At 46.5% G+C, this 16,468-nt stretch overlaps 1 protein-coding gene across 8 annotated transcripts in view; it reads right to left on the bottom strand.

The window, feature by feature from the left end:
- Positions 1-492: 492 nt before the first annotated feature.
- The window catches only part of RNF24 (ring finger protein 24), a 91,391-nt gene continuing 75,415 nt past the window's right edge, over positions 493-16,468 (bottom strand). For all 8 annotated transcript variants that reach the window (XM_078056990.1, XM_078056993.1, XM_078056994.1 and 5 more), the window contains 2 exons: positions 7,495-7,574; positions 493-6,580 (listed from right to left, as the gene is read on the bottom strand). In XM_078056990.1, the coding sequence (XP_077913116.1) occupies positions 6,442-6,580; positions 7,495-7,574 (219 nt within the window). In that variant the 3' untranslated portion in view covers positions 493-6,441. The remainder of the gene's footprint in view (positions 6,581-7,494; positions 7,575-16,468) is intronic.

Here is a 16,468-nt window from a genome sequence, read left to right as displayed (position 1 = left end):
GCCTTGAGGGAAGCACTTTTCCTCCAAGCTGTGGGGCCAGAGCTGAGCTGCAGGGGTCCCAGTGAGGGGTGGTGAGGAGAAATGGCAGTCGCCACAGGGTGACTTTGGACCAAGAGAGGTTTTTTTCTTCTAAGGGAATAATAGTTGGTATTTCCAAGCCTGAGGTGTAGCTAGAGGGGTGGGGTGGGGCTAGTTCTCCCACCTCAGCCCCCCCCCCCGACCAAGCACACCAGTGGTCCGCATGGGTGAGACCACCGGTGTGTCCAGCCTCACTGTGCCCTGGGGCTCCAGTCTTCACCCTTGACCCCGCGCCCCACCCCACGGGAGGGTGCAGGCTGAAAGCTCGCCTTCATCACAGTCCCATGTTGCTGGTGACCAGCTCACTTTGATCAGAGCCACTCACCTTGGCTTTCCAACTCTTGCTACACAGGCTGAAGTGGGGTGTAGGTGACCTCAGGCCCCTCTGAATGACAAGGGTGCATACTCAACATACAGTATTTTCAAAACCTGTTTTTTATTTACATTTGTTTACTTCAATTACATGCATGTTTTGTTTTTAAAACAGGAGTAATTAGCCCAAAATGCATTAAAATTTTAAAATAGCAATTAAATATACAAAAATATAGCTTACAAAAAACTGCGAATGTTTAAAAATATTCTGCTGCAGAATTCTTAGTGTACAAACACGTCTATGAAACCTGAGGCTCAGCATTTCATAAACCTTTTTTTTGAGGGAGTTATACAAGATCTAGTGAATAAAACCCAGGGGGCTAAATAAACTACAGGATTTAAACTACCCCATTCCTGGCAACGATGTCAAGAAACGCAGAGACGACAGTATCAGGGACACTCTCGGAAGACCAGGCCCTCGCCAGGAGAGACTTCCCTAATCTTGGCCCTGCCTGCTCTGGCAGGGCCTGCGAGGGAAGGGGCACATGGAAGGACAGTGCAGCTGGCCCTAGACGCAGGTCCCCCAGGCTTGTACTGGCACAGGGAGCGGAGAGGAGCTTCATCAAACTACAGACAGGTCCCTTGACACTGGTGGGGACCACATTCGAGGTCCGTGTCCCTGAAGCAGGGTGGGTGTTCTCCCTGACCCGAGAGCCACAGAAGTGAGCACTAGATTGGTAAGCCAAGGGTGCGATGCTTGGTCTAAAACTGGAACAAAACTATTTGCATCTTGCAACAAGTTGGGCTTGCAACAAGTAAGGGGAACAAACTGTATGAGCCCCATTTTTCTCCTGTTATTCTCACTCAAATGGAAGCACATTCCATGGCATATGGGATCTTTCATCTTATCTACTAAAGAACTATTTCCAGTTTTGAACTGCAGATTTCACCATAACTTAGACATTGTGAATTGAGACACGTTCATCTCTTTTACTTAAAATTCGTAATGGCCAATGCGGAAGACATTCTAACCCAGAACGAGATACTCAAGTAACAGAAAGTGGCTTTTCACATACAATTCCTTTCAAGTTTCAGGTTAGGGGCCCAAGCTGCACTTTTAATCCAAGGGAAGGCAGGACGCCAGGGAAGTTGGCAAGGACCGAGGCAGGAGTCCACGCCCCTCCCCGCAGAGCTGCCTGGAGGAAGCAACCGTATCTCCTGCAGGGGCAAAAATGGACTTAAGACTTTTTTTTTCTTTAAAGAAAAGATGACTGGTGGAGTAATTTCTATTGTCAAATGGAGAAGATTCTGTGGGAAGCATTTTCTTTTTAATGTGTGCATAAAGTGGGGTGGGAAAGGGAGCAGAGCGCAGACACTGAAGTGTGTGTATCTATGGTTAATTTGGAGGAGACCGCCCATCTACCTGCTTAGCATCATCTGAGACATCGCCCCCACCCCCGCCAAGGCTGCCTCAGGCTTCAGTTGCTGCTGCTTCTCAAACTCCTGCCTCAAAAAACACAGGAGCTCGCCTAAGAAATCATGGCAGTTGTAGCCAGACATCACCCCGTCAGATGGGGTTTGGTGGGGGCAGGGGCAGCTTGTCCAGGCCCTGCAAAGGCTGCTGGACCTGGACCAGAGGCCTGCATTGCTGCTGTCAGCAACAGAGCAGAACCTGCTCTTCGGTGTCCGTCACAGACCAGAAAGACAGTCTGGAAACTGGTTGTGCTTGCATATTATCTGAGCATCTGTGTGGTAAGGACCACGGAGGGATTGCTGTTTCTGCTTTGTATGGAAAACTAGAATTCCAGTATGCTGCAATCAATAAAAAAATAATGCCTTATTCAAAAAGGAATGTGATTGCAAAGACATCCCCCAATTATGGGCTCACCTTTTACAGATACTCTGCCTTCTGGGATGGCTCTTCCCCCATGAATAGGAATGCTCCTTGGATATACTTGTCTGGTATCACATAAGTTAAAAAAAAAAATTATGTAGACACACAAGCACACGTGTATACATACACGTGCGTATTTATCTGTATATGCATAAATGGTCTCTGGAAGGATCTACCTGGAACAAAGAGTGGGAGTTCAAGGGCTGATAAAGTTGGGCTTGCCAGGTCAGGGATGCAAGGAAGACTTTATGATTTGTGAACTACACGAAGGGATTACCTACTCAAAAACTTGAATAGCACTCAGGGAGCACAATGGGCAAAGATACATGGAAGTGACTAGGGAAGATCATGAGAGGCGAAGGAAGGGACCCAGGCAAACCCAGACCCCAGGGGGAGCCCCGTCCCTCAGGAGGCTCCTGCTGAGGTTTTGTTCCTTACCTGAACTACACAGGAGCCCCACGTGACCTGCATAATGATGCTGCCTATAATCAGGAGCTTCCATGACCCCAGGCCTACTGCCCACCAGGCTTTGGACGTGGCTGGTCCGCACAAGAACCAGCAAAGATGTTACTACAGTTCTTAGGTGGTAGATAAGGGAACCAGCTTTGAGAGGCTAAGTTGCATAAAGACACATGGCTGGTGAATGGCAAGGGGTGATTTCAAATCACTCTGAGCATTTTTTCTGTCCAGAGCTCTAGGGATGCCTCCCTGTGTTCATTTTGTAATTCTCAGCCTTTCAGAAAATTACTACAGTTCAGAATAGCTTAGCAGAGCAGGACCAGGCCATGGAGGTGACAGGCTTTGAAGTGGGGCTGCGGAAAGGGGCAAATCATTCTTCTGATGGGCCCAAGGGACTTGGCACTGGGGAAAAGGATCTGCATTTGTCAAGACGTCAAGAACAAGCTATCTGGCAATGATGGGATATTCCCTGTATTCTTCCCCCCCAAGACTTCCCGTGGGCCATCTGCTCCCATCTGGCCATTTTGGTCTTGTCCTCTCCCTGCCTCTGTGGGCACAGACTAGAAGGACCTTACCTGCTAGGGACAGGCCCAACCAAATCACACTTTGGCAAAGGAAAGCAGCAGAGGACAGTACCTTATGCCTACTCATTCAGGAATCAAGTCAGGCTGGTTTTGTTCCCTGTTCCCTGCTTCTAAAGCCAGCTGCAGTCAGCTGTAACCCTAGCAGTAACTAGATAATGATGCAGCCACCCATGGAGTTCAGTTGGGGCTGAGTTATGTTCTTTTAACCCACAGCATACAAATAACATCCAATCTTTGAGCTGCTTAAGACACATTAAGAGAAAGTAAAAAAACTGCCATGTCACCAGCCAGTGGCCCAAAAGCAGACAGACCAAAGACCCTGTGTGTCTACAGATTAACAAAAGGTCACCAACAACTCACCAACAAAAGACAGATGTGGCCAAAGTGGCCTCACTCTAAGGTATAAGCTTGTGCCAAGATTATTAGGGGATCCTTAACTCATTCTTTAAAAAAGGCTCCAGATGGAGATGTAACCTTGTCCACAGAAAGCTGTTTTAACCAGAGTTAAAGGAAGATGGGAGTGAAGCGCGGGCTGCGGGCAGGCACGGCAGCGCAGCAGAGAGTGCTGGCGGAGGACCTGGACGCGGGGAGCAAGTCCATTCAGGCTGTGTCGCTGAGAGTCGCAGGAACTACTGTGCGTGGCCCTGGCCAAGCTGCAGTGAGACAGGAGCCAAGAAATGAGAGGAGCTCGAGCAGAGGGAACACGTTCCCCGCCCCCTGCCCAGCCCCACCCTGGCAGAAGAGCTGCGTTTACCAAGCCCTCCGCACTCACGGGCGTCGAGGTCACGTCGGCGGTACCTCGTGCGGGTTGGAGCCCGGTGGAGAGCGCACAGCATTCTTGAGCTTTCCTCTAACAGCCGGAGTTACGCACCAACCCTGTCAACCTGCGCTTCCTGTAATACAGGAAACGAACTCCTCTACCTCCCTGCACATACAGGGACTTGTGGGGTTGGTCTCATACTGACGCACAGGGACAGAAAAACGCCGCAACTGATCGGTTAGAATCCTGCTTGAAGCTGTGAGCTGAAATCATTTGCGGTTTAGAGCACGAGAATTCCTCCTTTGAGGGGAAAAATTCTCTTTTCTGTTTGAACCCTGCAGTGACAAGGTGAGATTTGTCCCAAGGCCATTCCATGGGAAATGGTGGGTGTTGGCCACTAATGAGGCTAGTCCAGGCTTACTTCTGACACTGGTCACTGGAAACCTTTCACTGTAAACGGGGTGCTTTGCAGCATTCAGCTCCACTGTGCTACCAACACAGAACGCAGAAACGACGAGAGGAGGAATGCACGAAAAGTTCTTTTCAAGGATGCCCAACAGGCTAAGGCTTTCATATAAAAATACCCCACACTTCCTTGCCCTGTTTAAGCAGCAGCCAGTTGGCGTGCCATGAATAGGTCACACGGAGGAAACAGCCAATTCTGACCAACTGGATGTGTAATTTTCCAAGCTGGATTCTGCCCAGCACCTTCCTAGGCTAGTGGGAATTTTCCTCCTTCTCTGGCCTCAGCCACCTGAGCCAAGGACAGGTTCCCTCTCCCATTCTAAGATGGTAGAGGCTAGATTCTAGAAAAAAATCCCTGGAGACATGCTGTGAACAGAGTAGCAAAGCTTCCTCCATCCGCTCTCCATACCATGCGGACCACATTTCCAATGAGAAACTGTCCCCCTCACACCCGTGGAATGAGGCAGAGCTGTTGACAAGGAGTCCACCCTATGACAGAAGGAGGGCTGTGGAAAAGAACTTTCTATCTGACCCAAAGCCACTTCAGATAGCTAATTTGTACAGTATTCATGAACCCAAATGGATGGACTCATTTCTAGAAAAGTTGGACAGAAGAGCTAAAGAGCAGCATGCATTTCTCTCCTATAAAGACATTTTCAGTTACTTAAGTCTGAAGAGTGAGGCACACACCAGCGGGTGAAGAGCCCTGCAGTGGCTTCCTGACACTACTTACAATTTCAAGCAGATCCCCGGCTTCAGAATTACATTATTACATAAGGATCTTATTTGAGATGCTTTAAATTGTTAAAACGTCAACGACAGGCATTTTCTCTTAAGTAGAAACAGGGTCAGAGGGAAGAGAACAGGGAAGGAGGGGGGAGAGGAAGGGGTCAGCATCCTCTCATCTCAGCGGGGCCGGGAGGACTGGCCGTTCCCAGGAAGGAACCCCCCTTGGGAGCCATCTGAGGGGCTCACAGCAGCTCCTTACCAAGGCAGTGGGCTGAGACTAGCAGCTGTGCTGGAAGCACAGTGCACGTGGGGGTGCGGGCAGCACCCTGAGGCCCCCTGGGTCACACAGGAACAGCATGGGCTCAGAGGCCCGCCCCCGGCTCAGGCTCCTGATGGGCAGCTTGGCCGGGCCTCACTGGGGAGTCAGGGGGTAAATAAGAGGAAATGGCTTCTGACCAGGCCTTTCCAAGCGCATCTAATGTTTTTAGATGATATGATAAGCAAGTGTCGTGAACTTGAGGGAGAAGGGGTGGCAAGGGGCACTGCTGCTCTGTGGTAACCAAAGCCCTTGGGTTCCAAGATGACCTTATCAAAGGAACATGATGTGAAAAGCCTTGCTGGCACTGCCTCACCAATCACTGGCAACCAGTCGTGCTTCAGCTGAGGTAACGGCTGGTTTTACTTGGCTCGGGCTGCCGGGAGGGTCTGCTGCTGCAAAGGCATGCACGCTCTGCACAGAAGCTCATCTGTCCACAGGGTGGGGGGCGGGGGTGGCTTTAAAGACCTGCCCTCAGTTCCCTTCTCTAACAGTTCTGTTTATCTTCCCTTCTGCTTGATAAAGATTCACCTTGATATGGAGATAAGTATCTGGGAGACAGAGTAATGGCATCAGCAAGAGACCCTCATGAAATTTCTTGAACATAACCGGAAGGCTCATCTGTCATCCACTCCTCTTCTCTTGGCATGGGGTAGTGGCAGCGTGCTTTGGTTGTCACAAGACCCAGAAGTCTGGGTTTCCAGCTTAGCTGGCCCGAGTTCTTCATGAGGCAAAGGAAGTGGCAGCTGGTGCCCCAGGTAGAGCAGCCAACACAGAGACCGCTTGTGTTCCTCCTGGCTCCACATGGACGTCGGATCCCGCAGCAGTTTGATCCTTGGGGGAGCTATACAATGTTCTCTGCCCCGGGCAGGGGCCCCTGTGGGGGTCCACGGTCCTGCTTACTGTGCAGCTGCGCCAGCTGCAGAACTGGCATGTTGCACAGCGGACACACCTTCCGAACCTCCAGCCACTTAATAAGGCACCTGCAAAGCAAGACAACACAGGAGGAAGAAGTCAGTCCCAGGCTTGTGGCGCCTCCTTGAACACTTCTGTCCCTCATAGCCAGGGGCCTGTGTGAACACTCTGGTCCCAAACAGCTCCACCAGCAGGCGGACCAGAGCTTCTAGTCTTCCAAAAGGTGATACTAAGAAACCACAGTCAGCATGCTATATCCTCAAATTATCCATGACGTGTTAATGAAGTACACTGAGGATGGTGGTGGGAAGTAGAAGAAATAAAAGTTTTTAATAGAAATAAAAACACAAAATTGTCAGAGAAGAGGGAATACTAATATGTCTGCATGGCAGATGGCCTCACTCTACCATTTACATTCATACTTTATTTTGATTTAAAATAATGATGGTTTTGATTAAAGTAAGTTTTTAGGAATAGAAGCTCTCATTGAGTGGCTCAGTCGTTAAGCGTCTGCCTTCGGCTCAGGTCGTGATCCCAGGGTCCTGGGATCGAGCCCCACATCGGGCTCCCTGCTCCGCGGGAAGCCTGCTTATCCCTCTCCCACTCCCCCTGCTTGTGTTCCCTCTCTCGCTGTGTCTCCCTCTGTCAAATAAACTAAAAAAAAAAAAAAAAAAAAAATAGAAGCTCTCATTGGAAAGTTTCAGTTAAGTAGCTGTTTATAGCCTGGGCTCTAAGCAGGTGTGGGCTTATCTGGTCGTCTGCCCGAAGTCCTGCCTGGTGGTCATGTTCCACCACCCTGATCCCTCCTAAATGTCACATGTGTACACACACACACACCCCTCACCCTTAGGGTACGTTCCGCTTTCTGCATTATAGACCAATCATAAAGCTGTCAAGCTTGTCTGGCACTGCCCCAAGCCCACGAGTTGCTTGATATGCCTCAAACTCAGGTCCCTTTAAATAATTCCACACCAATACTCACTTTCTGTGGAAGGCATGCTTACATGGACAAATGCCCAACTCATCTCGAGGCTTGAAGTCTTCTAGACACACTGCACAGAGCTGAAAGACAAATTCACAGATGAGGCAAAGTGTCTGCTAAGTACTCTCTCATAGGCCCCAAAGTCAAGTGCAGACCCCTGAGGCCAGCCATTTGAAGGGACTTACAAGGTCCCATGACTCCTTAAGTGAAAGAAACAGGCTGGAATGGACCAGGTCTTCCGAAGAGGAGTCTCCTGCTCTTCCTGTCACATGTCTTCAAGATGGCGGGCAGACAGGAATAGACCGCAAAAGGCAGCTTCCTTTACTTCAGTGCATCAGAAGAGTCTCACTTAGGTTTATTCTCAGTAGACAGGCTGAATATAATGCAGTTTTCCTGCGGTGGGTGAGGGGCTGACTTTCCCAGGGAATGCCTGTTAAGCAGCACAGCCCCTAAGGGGGATGCCTCATGCTCTGGGGCAGGCCCTGGTGGTCTTTGGTTTTTCATAATGTAGAAACTATAAACCATGGCACAGCCTGCAGTAACATGCTTTTTTTTTAGTTCCTGGGGCCCCTCGCTTTGGCACTGTCCTGTCAGCGTCTGTCATATATAGAGTTATTCAAGAGTCACTGAAGTTAAACTTATGAAAATACACAGATGGGGCTAGGATCACTCTTTGACCGGTGGCTAGGCTCCACGGCCTGGAAGGAGGCCTTCTTCACAGCCAGATGCTGGGTTCCAACCACTACTTGGGCACATACTAGTGCCCAGGGACATCAAGTATCATTGCATATACCCACTTTACAGATGGGAAAACAAGAGGCTCAGAGCCATAACCACCTTGGTGAGTAGCCGGGCCTGGCTGGGGACCCAGGTCCATTGCACTGATGTGCTGCTGTACTACTTATCTCCTGCCCAAAGGTTGAACTTCTCCCTGCTTGCTTCCCTGTCCATCTCCAGGGATCCTGGTTCAACCATCACCATTTCTTGTCCATCCCATTGACATGACCTCCCTGTTGCCTGTATCTTAACCTGTAATATGTAACCCAGTCTTCTTAGGTTATGTGACAGGACACGTGGCTCTTGGTGCCCCGTGGCCAGTGCTGTGAATGTTGGTTTTCCAGCACCCTTCTCTGGGAAGCTCTCGGGCTTGTGTATACAACAGACAGGATCCTCACAGGAGGAGGAGGAAAATGGGTCATTGTCTTAGGTTCAGCATTACTGTGGAGACGGCAGGGGAGAAGGCAGGACAGTTAGCCTTGGCTCAGACACCCACTAGCTGTGGGACCTCTGCCATCATGATGCCTCTCAAGTTCTGTTTCTTCATCTGTAAAGTGGGGACACTACCTGCCCCACTGTCATCAGTTCAGACGAGGGGCAGGGCTGAGGAGGCAGTAAGGCAGTCTACTAATACTAGTTGTTTTTATTTATGTTTACATTTCATGAACACTTTTTTTTTTTTTTAAATTTTATTATGTTAGTCACCATACAATACATCATTAGTTTTCGATGTAGTGATCCACAATCCATTGTTTTCGTATAACACCCAGTGCTCCATGCAGTACGTGCCCTCCTTAATACCCATCACCGGGCTAACCGATCCCCCCTCCCCCCTCCCCTCTAAAACCCTGTTTGCTTCTCAGGTCCATAGTCTCTCATGGTTCATCTCTCCCTCCAATTCCCCGCCCCCCCCATTTTTCCCTTCCTTCTCCTAGTGTCCTCCATGTTATTCCTTATGTTCCACAAATAAGTGAAACCATATGATAATTGACAGAAATTCTCTGCTTGACTTATTTCACTTAGCATAATTTCCTCCAGTCCCATCCATGTTGATGTAAAAGTTGGGTATTCATCTTTTCTGATGGCTGAGTAATATTCCATTGTATATATGGACCACATCTTCTTTATCCATTCATCTGTTGAAGGGCATCTCGGCTCTTTCCACAGTTTGGCTATTGCGGACATTGCTGCTACGAACATTGGGGTGCATATGGCCCTTCTTTTCACTACATCCGTGTCTTTGGGGTAAATACCCAGTAGTGCAATTGCTGGGTCATAGGGTAGCTCTATTTTTAAATTTTTGAGGAACCTCCACACTGTTTTCCAAAGTGGCTGTACCAACTTGCATTCCCATCAACAGTGTAAGAGGGCTCCCCTTTCTCCACAACCTCTCCAACATTTGTTGTTTCTCTCCCTGTCCATTTTTGCCATTCTAACTGGTGTAAGGTGGTATCTCAGTGTGGTTTTGATTTGGATTTCCCTGATGGCTAATGATGATGAACATTTTTTCATGTGTCTGTTAGCCATTTGTATGTCTTCTTCAGAGAAGTGTCTTTTCATATCTTCTGCCCACTTTTTGACTTGATTGTTTTTTTGGGTGTTGAGTTTGAGAAGTTCTTTATAGATTTTGGATACCAGCCCTTTACCTATAGTGTCATTTGCAAATATCATCTCCCATTCTGTGGGTTGCCTCTTTGTTTTGTTGACTGTTTCCTTTGCTGTGCAGAAGCTTTTTATCTTGATGAAGTCCCAAAAGTTCATTTTTGCTTTTGTTTCACTAGCTTTTGGAGATGTATCTTGAAAGAAGTTGCTGTGGCCGATGTCAAAGAGATTATTGCCTATGTTCTCCTCTAGGATTTTGATGGATTCTTGTCTCACATTGAGGTCTTTCATCCACTTTGAGTTTATCTTTGTGAATGGTGTTAGAGAATGGTCGAGTTTCATCCTTCTGCATGTGGCTGTCCAATTTTCCCAGCACCATTTATTGAAAAGACTTTTTTCCATTGCATGTTTTTTCCTGCTTTGTCAAAGATTATTTGGCCATAGAGTTGAGGGTCCATATCTGGGTTCTCTATTCTGTTCCATTGGTCTATATGTCTGTTTTTGTGCCAGTACCATGCTGTCTTGGTGATCACAGCTTTGTAATATAGCTTGAAATCGGGCAACGTGATGCCCCCAGCTTTGTTTTTCTTTTTCAACATTTCCTTGGCGATTCGGGGTCTTTTCTGATTCCATACAAATTTGAGGATTGTTTGTTCCAGCACTTTGAAAAATGTCATTGGAATTTTGATCGGGATGGCATTGAAGGTATAGATTGCTCTGGGTAGCACAGACATTTTAACAATGTTTATTCTTCTGATCCATGAGCATGGAATATTTTTCCATCTTTTTGTGTCTTCTTCAATTTCTTTCATGAGTGCTTTGTAGTTCCTAGAGTATAGATCCTTTTCCTCTTTGGTTAGGTTTATTCCGAGGTATCTTATGGTTTTTGGTGCTATTGTAAATGGAATCGTTTCTCTAATTTCTCTTTCTACAGTTGCATTGTTAGTGTATAAGAAAGCAACTGATTTCTGTGCATTGATTTTGTATCCTGCCACATTACTGAATTGCTGGATGAGTCTAGTAATTTGGGGGTGGAGTCTTTTGGGTTTTCCACATAAAGTATCATGTCGTCTGCAAAAAGAGAGAGTTTGACGACTTCTTTGCCAATTTGAATACCTTTTATTTCTTTTTGTTGTCTGATTGCTGTTGCTAGGACTTCTAGTACTATGTTGAACAACAGTGGTGAGAGTGGGCACCCTTGAGTGTTCTTGATCTTAAGAGAAAGGCTCTCAGCTTTTCCCCATTGAGGATGATATCCGCTGTGGGTTTTTTATAGATGGATTTTATGAACTTGAGGAATGTTCCCTCTATCCCTATACTCTGGAAAGTTTTAAACAAGAAAGGATGTTGTATTTTGTCAAATGCTTTTTCTGCATCAATTGAGAGGACCATATGGTTCTTCTCCCTCCTCTTATTAATGTGTTCTATCACATTGATTGATTTGAGAATGTTGAACCACACTTGCATCCCGGGGATAAATCCCACTTGGTCGTGGTGGATGATCCTTTTAATGTATTGTTGGATCCTATTAGCTAGGATTTTGTTGAGGATTTTGGAATCCATATTCATCAGGGATATCGGTCTGAAATTCTCCTTTTTGATGGGGTCTTTGCCTGGTTTGGGGATTAAGGTAATGCTGGCCTCATGGAATGAGTTTGGAAGTTTTCCTTCTGTTTCTGTTTTTTGAAACACCTTCAGGAGAATAGGTATTATTTCTTCTTTGAATGTTTGGTAGAATTCCCCCAGGGAATCCATCAGGCCCTGGACTCTTGTTTTTTGGGAGGTTTTTGATCACTGCTTCAATCTCGTTACTGGTTATTGGCCTATTCAGGTTGCCAATTTCTTCCTGTTTCAGTCTTGGCAGCTTATAGGTTTCCAGGAAGGCCTCCATTTCATCCAGATTGCTCAGTTTATTGGCATATAGTTGTTGGTAACAATTTCTAATAATTGTTTCTATTTCCTTGGTATTAGTCGTGATCTCTCCCCTTTCATTCATAATTTTATTAATTTGGGTCCTTTCTCGTTTCTTTTGGATAAGTCTGGCCAGTGGCCTATTAATTCTTTCAAAGAACCAACTTCTAGTTTCATTGATCTGATCTACTGTGTTTCTGGTTTCTAATTCATTGATTTCTGCTCTAATTTTAATTATTTCTCTTCTAATGCGTGGCTTAGGCGTCGTTTGTTGCTTTTTCTCTAGTTCTTTAAGGTGTAGAGTTAGTTGGTGAATTCGGGATTTTTCTATTTTTTTGAGTGAGGCTTGGATGGCTATGTATTTCCCCCTTAGGACCGCCTTTGCAGTATCTCATAGATTGTGGACCGATGTGTTTTTGTTCTCATTGATTTCCACGAATTAAGTTCTTTGATTTCTTGGTTGACCCAAACATTCTTGAGCAGAGTGGTCTTTAGCTTCCAAGTGTTTGAATTTCTGCCAAATTTTTTGTGATTGAGTTCCAGTTTTAGAGCACTGTGGTCTGAGAATATGCAGGGAATAATCTCAATCTTTTGGTATCGGTTGAAACCTGATTTGTGACCCAGTATATGGTCTATTCTGGAGAAAGTTCCATGTGCGCTCGAGAAGAATGAGTATTCTGTTGTTTTAGGGTGGAATGTTCTGTAAATATCTATGAGGTCCATCTGGTCCAATGTATCATTCAAAGCTCTTGTTTCCTTGTTGATTTTCTGCTTAGATGATCTGTCCATTGTTGAGAGTGGAGTATTGAGGTCTCCTACAATTAACGTATTGTTATCAATATGACTCTTTATTTTGGTTAACGGTTGGCTTATATAGATGGCTGCTCCCATGTTGGGGGCATAGATATTTACAATTGTTAGATCTTCTTGTTGGATAGACCCTTTAAGAATGATATAGTGTCCTTCTGTGTCTCTTATTACAGACTTTAGTTTAAAATCTAATTTGTCTGATATAAAAATTGCTACCCCAGCTTTCTTTTGAGGTCCGCTGGCATGGAAGCTAGATCTCCATTCCTTCACTTTCAGTCTGGATGTATCTTTAGGTTCAAAATGAGTCTCTTGTAGACAGCATATGGATGGGTCCTGTGTTTTTATCCAATTTGCAACCCTATGCCGTTTTATGGGAGCGTTTAGGCCATTCACATTGAGAGTGATTATTGAAAGATATGAATTAATTGTCATCATTGTTGCCTGTGAAGATGTTGTTTTTATAGATTGTCCCTGTAAATTTCTGTTGTATATCACTCTTGGGGTCTTTCTCCTTTTATAGAACCCCCCTTAATATTTCTTGCAGGGCCGGCTTAGTGGTCACATATTCTTTCAGCTTCTGCCGGTCGTGGAAGCTCTGCATCTCTCCATCCATTCTAAATGAAAGCCTTGCCGGATAAAGTATTCTTGGCTGCATGTTCTTCTCATTTAGTACCCTGAATATGTCTTGCCAGGCCTTTCTGGCTTGCCAGGTCTGTGTGGATAGGTCTGACGTTATTCTGATGTTCCTCCCTCTGTACGTAAGGAATCTCTTGCCCCTAACTGCCCTTGAGATGGTTTCCTTGGTTCTAAGATTTGCAAGTTTTACTATTACATGCCGGGGTGTTGGCCTGTTTTCCTTGATCTTAGGAGGGGTCTTCTCTGCCTCTAGGACTCAAATGTTTGTTTCATTCCCCAGATTAGGGAAGTTCTCAGCTACGATTTGCTCAAATACATCTTCTAGTCCTCTCTCTCTCTCCACTCCCTCCGGGATTCCAATTCTGACATTGGAACGCTTCATGGTGTCACTTATTTCTCTGATTCTATTTTCATGGATTCTGAGTTGTTTTTCCCTGGCCTCCTCTTTTCCCTTTTTATCTATTATATTGTCTTCCAGGTCGCTTATTCTCTCTTCTGCCTCAGTTACCCTAGCTGTTAGATTATCTATATTGGATTGGATCTCATTGATAGCATTTTTAAGTTCTGCCAATTCTTTTATTTCTGCCCTTAGAGACTCTATGTTGCCATTAATTGATTTCTCCATTCTAGCCATTGTCTTCACAATTGCTAGCCTGAATTCCATCTCCGACATCTTGGTTATATCTGCATCCATTTGTAAATCTGCAGCATAAGTCATAATCTCTGAGTCTTTCCTGTTTTGGGGGCTCCTCCTCCAAGTCATTCTGTTGATGGGTGTTTGAGGGAATGTATAGAGTCCAAATTATTGACCAGAACCCAAGCAAGATGCACCTGTTTTCTTGGGACCTTAGGGTTGCTGGCCTCTTGTTTTCCCAGCCTGTCTTCTGTGGGAGGGGCCTGCCACGCTGTTACTCAGGCAACCCTGTTTGGGCGGAGTTGCCCTGCGCCCCTGGGCGGGGGATGGGCTCAGTGGCAATCAGTTTTTGGGGCTTTTGTTCTCTGGCGCCTTTCCCTGGCAGCTTTCCACGTCTCTTCCGCGAGTCAGAGCAGAAGAGACTGTTTCCAACCCTCTGCCTCAGAGCAGAGAGATAGCAGTCCGTTCTTCAGTGAGCTCTCCAGGCCACACTGTCTCCGTTTCTGTCTGTGCTGCTATAAATTGCAGCGTCCTGGGTTGTGTGCCCCTTCCCAGCGCTCCCAGTCCTGCCTCTAGGTCCGGGCACGTCTCTGCCCTTTGTGCTTCTAAAACCGCCAGGTGTTCCCAGTTCGTGTGCGCGTGCGCGCGACTCCGTCGCTCCGGGTTTCCATCCCGGGGGCCGCAGTTCGCAGGCGCGACTCTGACGCTCCAGGTTTCTGTCCTGGGGGCTGCAGTTTGCTCGCACGACCCCGCCGCTCCGGGTTTCCGTCCCGGGGGCTGGAGTTCGCAGGCGCGACCCTGCCGCTCCAGGTTTCCACCCCGGGGGCTGCCCTGAAGTCCTTTCCCCGCCGCTACCGGTCTGTGAGTCTGTGCCCGTCCCCAGCACGTGAGGCTGTCACTCACCAGCGGTGTAGGATCCCCACAGCCAGGCACCCTCCTACTGCCGTTTATCCTCTGATATCTGCCGGCAGAATCACGGCTCTCCGCTTCGTACCTCAAAACCAACCGCCTGCGATATTCTGTTTGTAGAGATCCAGATCTTACATCTCAGGCTGGTTTCATGGGTGCTCAGAGTGGTCTGGTAGATATCCAGCTCAATTCTGGGGACCAGTTGAAATAGGGTCCCCTACTCCTCCGCCATCTTTCCCCCCTCCTGGGAACACTATTTTTAAGCCCATTTTTGACTTCTGGAGGAAGGCTGAGAACAAGCTGTGGGGAAAGATGGAAAACTAGCAGTTCCAGCCATGTGGGTGGTCTTTTTGGGCCTTAGCTTCCCATCTGTAAAGGGGGATGATGTTCCTACCTCGTAGACTATATGAACAGGCCCTTCTGGCCTTAAACACCAAGCTTCCCTCCCAGCACAGGGAGGTAATGAGGGTCAGGACTGCTGGCTCTGCTTCTGGAGATTCAGTGTTGATCCTACCAAAGGGCAAGAAGTTGGTCAAGCCACTCACTTTAATTTGCTTATTTTTCTAGGATCCAAGATTAGATTTGTAGACTTTTCAAAAGGGAGTTATGATTAATGGTTATAATGTGCTATTATGTTCTTAAACAAATTCTGAAACCCATGGTCACCTGAAAAAAAAGAAAGATAAATTCTGACATGTTAAGTGCCAAAGGTGACCAGAAGCCAAGGGCAGTCACAAAGAGAAAAGCCTCAGATCTGACTTCTTAGAAGTTCCACGAAGGGCCAAACTAATTTTACAACTTTACAGATATTTTACAAATCAGCTTTACTTCCCAGTATTTCAACAAGATTGCTTCTCCAGTGTAACTTGCCCATACCTTTTTTACCTTTTTAAAAATGGAGATGTAATTCACGTAATATTCACTGCTTTAAAGTATATAATTCAGCAGTTTTTAGTATATTCACAGAATTGTGCAACCATCACCACTATCTAATTCCAGAACATTTCATTCCCTGCCCCCAAAGCCCACACCCATAAGCAGTCACTCCTCATTCCCCCTTCTTCCCAGGCCCTGGGAACCACTAATCAACTTTCTGTCTTGATGGATTTGTCTGTTCTGGTCATTTCCAGAATGAAATGGAATCATGAAATGGCATCTTACAATATGTGGTCTTTTTGTCTGCCTTCTTTTACTTAGCACGATGCCTTCAAAGTTCATCCATGTTTATTCATTTTATGGCTATATTTGTTTATTCATTCATATGTTGGTGGCTACTTAGATTGTTTTTACCTTTTGGCTATTGTGAATAATGTTGCTCTAAACAAGTAATTGAGGGGCACTTGGGTGGCTCAGTCTGTTAAGCGTCTGCCTTCGGCTCAGGTCATGATCCCAGGGTCCCGGGATGGAGTGCCACATCAGGCTCCCTGCTCAGCGGGGAGTCTGTTTCTCCCTCTGCCTGCCGCTCCCCCTGCTTGTGCTCGCTCATGCTCTCTGACAAATAAAATCTTTAAAAAAAAAAACAACCCACAACAACAACAGCAACAACAACAAACCAAACAAGTAATTGAGTTTTCAATTCTCTGGGTATATATCTAGGAGTAATTGTTAGGTCATATGGTAACTGTATAACTTCTTTTTTTTTTAAGATTTTATTTATTTGAGAGACGGGGTGGGGGGAGAGAGAGAGAGAGATAG

This window comes from Halichoerus grypus, chromosome 10 (genome assembly GCF_964656455.1).
Source record: "Halichoerus grypus chromosome 10, mHalGry1.hap1.1, whole genome shotgun sequence".
Taxonomy (NCBI): domain Eukaryota; kingdom Metazoa; phylum Chordata; class Mammalia; order Carnivora; family Phocidae; genus Halichoerus; species Halichoerus grypus.
The sequence above is the reverse complement of the archived record's forward strand: the minus strand, read 5'-3'. Positions and strand labels throughout refer to the sequence as shown.